Source organism: Microtus ochrogaster, unplaced genomic scaffold (genome assembly GCF_000317375.1).
Source record: "Microtus ochrogaster isolate Prairie Vole_2 unplaced genomic scaffold, MicOch1.0 UNK110, whole genome shotgun sequence".
In the NCBI taxonomy this organism is placed as follows: Eukaryota; Metazoa; Chordata; class Mammalia; order Rodentia; family Cricetidae; genus Microtus; species Microtus ochrogaster.
Window position 1 is genome coordinate 600165 of NW_004949208.1, and position 6434 is coordinate 606598.

Genomic DNA, 6434 nt, shown 5'->3' on the forward strand with positions numbered 1-6434 from the left:
AGGCGTGCGCCACCACCACCCGGCTTCTTTTCCTATTCTGTAGGCTGTCATTTTGTCTTGTTGACAGTGTCCTTTGCTTTACAGTTTCAGGAGGTCCCATTTATTAATTGTTTTTCTCAGTGTCTGTGCTGCTGTCCTTTTCTTTACAGAAGCTTTTCAGTTTCAGGAGGTCCCATTTATTAATTGTTTTTCTCAGTGTCTGTGCTGCTGGGTTATATTTAGGAAGTGGTTCCCTGTGCCAATGCGTATTTCCCACTTTCTCTCCTATAAGGTTCAGTGTGGCTGGCTTTATGTTGAAGCCTTTGATCCATCTGGACTTGAGTTTTGTGCATGGTGATAGATACGGTCTATTTTCATTCTTCTACATGTTGATATCCAGTTATGCCAGCACCACTTGTTAAATTTACTTTCTTTTTTCCATTTGATACTTTTTGCTTCTTTATCAAAGATCAGGCGACACTTAACCTTAGTCCTAGGCAGCTGGAGGGAGGAAGTGGTTGAAGAGGCAGACTCTAAAGTCTGGAGTCCAATATGATGGGAGGCAAAAGACAGCCAACACAAATGACCCAAAGCCAAATTAGCAGTTTGGTTCAGTTAGGAGAGGCGGGGCCCCTTTGGGAAGGACCTGCTAATGCTTCCTGGGTGTCTTGGCATCAAATAAATAAATGGACGACATGACACTTTATGGCATGGTTAAGTGGAGGGTTTTTATTTTAGATATAAGAGAGAACAGCCAGAGGGACCTAGAAGAGTTCAGAGCACAGAGAGAAAAACAGTAGATTGAACATGACTAGCAAACTGGACCTGGCCATGAGAGAAGCAGGAACAGGTGTATGGGGGGGGGGCAGAGAGAAGGGGAGGAGAGAGACAGCGATGGACAATGGGAAGGTCAGAAAAGAAGAGGGAACATGGCGAAAATAGCAGGGTTATAAGGAGAATGAGTAGTAGGGAGAGGAAAGCTCCTGAGCTGGAGTGAGTTTGTAGTAGGAGAGCAGGTGAGCAGGGCTAGGAGGCCAGCATGGACCTTGAAGCATGTGACAGGACTTGTAATACTGAGGGAGCCTGGAAGCCAGCATGTGCTTTGGTATGCGAATAGACACGGCCCCTTCTTTCTTTTGGAATTCAGGGAAATGGACTTCCCTTTGGACCTAACAATAATGTGATCACGATTAGCTTTTCAAGTTTAAGTTTTTAAGTTTCAACCCATCTATGCTCTATTCTGTAATCACTGCTTCATTACTTTCACTGTTGAATAATATTGTCTTATGCAGATATAAATTACAGCTTGCCGCATCTCCTGATATAAACGCTTGTTATTTCCACTTTTGGTGATTACAGGTTGTTCAGATATGAACATTATATATATACAGGTTTTTCTGTGGATATATTTCATTTTTCTTGAATATGTAAAATTGTTGAGCCACCAGGTGTCTGCTTAGCTTTTGAGGAAGCCAGGCTGTTGTTTAAGAAGCTCATTGTCTTATATCCCTAGCTGTAGTACAGAGGCGTGCCTTCCTCCTGTCTTCACTTATTTCCTGCTCTGTCTTTTTAGTTAGAATTACCACAAAATGGTGTCTCATGGAATTTTCTTTTCCTTTTCATTTTCCTTTTTTTCTTTTCTTTTTCGTTTTTCGAGACAGGGTTTCTTTGTAGTTTTGGAGCTGGCCTGGAACTAGCTCTTGTAGGTAGAACAGGCTGACCTTGAACTCACAGAGATCTGCCTGCCTCTGCCTCCCGAGTGCTGGGATTAAAGGCATGCACCATCACGGCCCAGCTGGAGTAGAAGGTATTTTATGAGGAGGAGAAACCTTCACTTTTCAGGCGACTATTGATAGTGTTTCAGAAGTCCCCTGGCTAACATTAATATGACAGCTGGGTTGACTGGTAGTTGTTGGAATCTTATTGCATATCGGTTAAGGAGCTGTTCCTGGGTGAGGAAATTTGAAAATGAATCGTTGGCATATACAAAATAACGTACATTTCTCTTCTAGCTCTTCCACCAAAGCCACCGAAGCCAATGACATCCGCAGTTACAAATGGAACGAAGGACAGTTTCATTTCTCTTCAAGATGCAGAATGGTACTGGGGAGACATTTCCAGGTAACTAAGATGCTACCTAATTGAATGCAGTGTTTTTCATTGGTTCTGAGAGTTAGTAGTTAGACATTTTAATGCTCTACTGGTTTTCATTTAAAGATTACCATTTTAAGAATTGTGTATAGAACCCTCCAAAAGTGTATTTAGGGGTTGGTAAGATGGCTCAGAGGTTTAAAGGTGCTTATGGCCAAGCCTCATTACCTGAGTTCAATTTCCTGGATTCTCATGGTGGAAGAAGAAAACTGACTCCACAAGTTGTCCCTTGACCTTCTCATACCTATTATTACATGATGTCAGACGTGCACATGACACACACATTTTTTTTAAAAAGAGCCTTTAGGCTGGGCGATGGTGGCACACACCTTTAATCCCAGCACTCGGAAGGCAGAAGCAGGCGGATCTCTGTGCCAGTCTGGTCTACAAAGCTATACAGGCAGGCTCTCATTCTGCAGTCTGGTTGGCCCAAACTCCATATTAGTCAAGGAGATCCGCCTCTGCCTCCTTGTGTCACCAACCTGGCCTTCCTTGCCTTCTCTTTGTAGCCCAGTCAGACCTTGAATTTGGGGTCCTGCTCAGCCTGTACCACCTGGCTTGGCCCCTTTGCCTTGTTGTTTCTAAGGCAGGGGGTCTAAAATTTTTTCATGGGCATCAGTTGAGGTGGAGCCCAAGAATCTTTGGGCAGAGTCTTGCTTTGTAATCAGTGCTGACCTGATTGACCATCTCAAACTTGATCTCTTGCCCCAGTCTTCTTAGCGCTAGGGTTATGGGAAAGCTCCACCATACCCATCATTAGGTGATTTTGATGCAGTTTTGTTTTTGTTTGTTTGTTTGTTTGATTGATTGATTTTTCAAGACAGGTTCTCTCTGTTTAACAGTTCTGGCTGACCTGGAATTGGCTTCATAGACCAGGCTGGCCTCAGACTCACAGAGATCTGCCTACCTCTGCCTCCCAAGTGCTGTGATTAAAGGCATGCGCCACCAATGTCCATCGTGATGCAATACTTTTTGCTTGTTTTTTGTTTTCATTTTTTTTGAGACAGGTCCTGCTATGCAGCCCTGGCTGTCCTGGAACTCGTTCTGTAGACCAAACTGTTCTCAAATGCGGAGATCTGCCTGTCTCTGCCTCCCAGGTGCTGGGACTAGAGGTGGACACCAATACACCTGGTTTGAAGCAGCTTTTTAAAAATTATTTCTTTTTATTTTTGAGACTACATCATTTCTTCCTTCCCTTTACTCTCTCCAGACTCCCATGTATCCTTCCATGCTCACTTTCAAATTTTTTTTTTGTAATTTCTTTATATAGCTTATTCTCTGAAATAGACATCCAAGACAGATCTGCTTTTTGTATAAAATGTAAACTTAGATAATTTTGAATACAGAGAGGGAATATATGTATACTCATACATTTTTTTCTTTTTTCTTTTTCTTTTTTGGCTTTTTGAGACAGCGTTTCTCAGGCTCTATGGAGCCTGTCCTGGAACTAACTCTATAGACCAGGCTGACCTTGAACTTAGAGATCCACCTGCTCTGCCTCCCAAGTGCTGGGATTAAAGGCGTGTGCCACCACTGCCTGGCATTTTTCTTAATTTTAATATTAATTAAATTAATTAATTTAATCTTTCATATATATTTTTTTCTCATTAAAGTTTAATGGGTCTCTCTAATGGTTTTGTTGGTTTTTTTGAGACAGAGTCTCCCTGAGTAAGTTCAGTCTGACTAGGAGTATGCTCTGTAGACCTGTGACTTTGACTTATTTCCCCACCCACCTCCTGAGTGGCCGTTTACAGGCTTGCACCACAACACCTAATGTCTAGCATATTTCCTTTTTCCTTTTTCAACTCTGACTGTTATGTCAAAGCAGGCTCCAGTTTGATGCTATAGTGCCCTACTATACCACCAGTCGAATGGTACCCGAATGGTACCCATCCCATTTCTTTGTTACTTATACCATCTTAAGTGTATCTTTTCATTGTATTGGGTACATCCACTCTGTTACCCACATGATTACCATCTGTCTTCTCAACACTTACATTTTTCTAACTTAAACTCTGCCTGCTAAAACAAAAACACCCTTCTTTTCCTGAGCTCTTCCTAACCAGGCTTTTACTTTGTCTTTGTGAATTCAACTATTATAGGTAGTGGGACTAAATAATAGTCTACATTTATGACCGAGTTCATTTATGTCAGATATCTTCATAGTTATTCATGTGTCAGCATTTCATTTACTTTTAAGGCTAAATATATCCCAATACTTGTAAATGTCATGTTTGTTCATCATCTAAATGTGATGATTTTGTGGACATTTGGTAGGCAGTAGTTATTCGTTTTAGCTTTTGTGCTGTTGCACATGATGCTGTTATAAATATTATTTATAAATAAATATCTGCTTAAGTTCTTGTTTTTGATAATTTTGGATATTTACCCAGAAGTAGAATTGCTAAATAGTTTATTACTCTTGTGTTTAATTTTTGAAAAGGACTTAATACATTTCATATTAAAATTCAGTAGACCAATTTTTAGTATTACACAGTAAGTGTGTTTTTAAAAACTTATAGGCACAACAGGCTTTCTTTTTTAGGCCACCAATCAACTCCCAAATCATGTCACAGAGATTGCTTTCTTTAAAAAAAATAATTTATTTTTTAATTTTATGTGCTATGGTGTTTTGTCTGCATGTATGTCTTTATGAGGCTGTCAAATCTTAGGAGTAATAGACAGTTGTGAGCTGCCATGTGGGTGGTGGGAATTGAACTGGGTCTTCTGGAAGAGTGGTGAGTGCCCTTGACCACTGACTGAGCCATCTCTCCAGCCCCCAAATTAATGTTGCTGTGTAATTATAATTTTTTTTTTTTTCGTTTTTCGAAACAGGGTTTGTCCAGTTCCAGCTTTGGAGCCTGGAACTTGCTCTGTAGACCAGGCTAGCCTTGAACTCAAAGAGATCCAACTACCTCTGCCTCCCCAGTGCTAGGATTAAAGGCGTGCATCGCCACCACCTGGCAGGCCTCTTAGTAGTTACGAGTGCTCAGCCTTATCTTTTTGTGGTTTTATTTTTTTGTTTTGTTTTCGATACGAGGTTTGTCTGTAGCTTTGGAGTCTGTTCTGGAACTAGTGTGCCACCACTGCCCGGCTGCTCAGCCTTATCTTATGCTTGTCCCAATGGCTCTTATTATAATTTAACCTATTTCTCTTCACCTCTGTTTTGTCTCTGGGCTTTTTACCTTTCTTCCTTTCTGTACATCTACTTTTACTGCTTCTCATGTCTGTCTGTCTGGTGGCTGCTTGGATTCTGGCCTTCTCATTCTCTTCTCCTCCTTCTCTAGCCTAGATTTCTCCTCTTAGTTATTCTCTCTGCCTGCCAGCTTCACCTATCCCTCTTCTGCCTAGCTATTGGCCGCTCAACTTTTTATTAGACTAATCAGGTGCTTTGGGCAGACAAGGTGAAACAAATGAACCTCATAATTAAACAAGTACAGGTAAACAAATGTAACACATGTTTCCACAGTTAAAGGAATATTCCACAGCAGAAAGGCCATCTACACTATAAAGACGGTTCTACTACATTCCACTGAATACTGTTCCTGAAATTCCTGAACTGCAGAAGGAATTTGCTAACAATTCAGATTAGAGGGCATGGTGTTGATAGGCTGTGAATGTCAGTAACAGCTGCCACTGTTGCTTAAAATAATGCCCTTCTCAAACAGCTGTGGGTTTTTCTTGAAACTCTTCATGTACAGACCTGCCTAAAAAGCCCTGAAGGCGTATTTTAAACATGATCTGCACAGACAGTTGAAATCTGGAGGAGTTAAACATCAAGTTGTCTTTCCCTAGATTACAGAATACCAAAGATAACAACAAAAACTGCTTCCGTGGGGAGGACCTAGGTGACCACTGGAACTTGAGGGTATTGTAACCTTCCAGCTGATCTTGATAATAATATATGAAGACAATCAGATTTTTTTTTTTTTGTTTTCAAATGTTTCCTTTATTTTTGTTTTTCAGGGAAGAAGTAAATGACAAATTACGGGACATGCCAGATGGTACCTTCTTAGTGCGTGATGCCTCAACAAAAATGCAGGGAGACTATACATTGACTTTGAGGTAAGTGCTTTGCTGCCTTTGGGTGCTATCCTCCTAATATGAGTGTATAGAGTTCTGTATTTTACTTAAATATTTATATATTTTCCATATTTTTTATTTAATTTAGATATATAATTTTTAGTTTAGCTAACATTTTAACTTTAAAATCCCTTTTCTGTATATAAAATATTTAAAATAAAATGATGCCTATTTTATTTTATTTTTTTTAAATATTTATTTATTTATTATGTATACAATAT

The 6434-nt window shown here is 40.1% G+C and overlaps 1 protein-coding gene across 5 annotated transcripts in view; it reads left to right on the forward strand.

Annotated features, from left to right (window-relative positions):
* Positions 1 to 6434, forward strand: part of Pik3r3 (phosphoinositide-3-kinase regulatory subunit 3) — a 72557-nt gene that overhangs the window by 25947 nt on the left and 40176 nt on the right. For all 5 annotated transcript variants that reach the window (XM_026778181.1, XM_026778179.1, XM_026778180.1 and 2 more), the window contains 2 exons: positions 1992 to 2100; positions 6097 to 6195. In XM_026778181.1, the coding sequence (XP_026633982.1) occupies positions 1992 to 2100; positions 6097 to 6195 (208 nt within the window). The remainder of the gene's footprint in view (positions 1 to 1991; positions 2101 to 6096; positions 6196 to 6434) is intronic.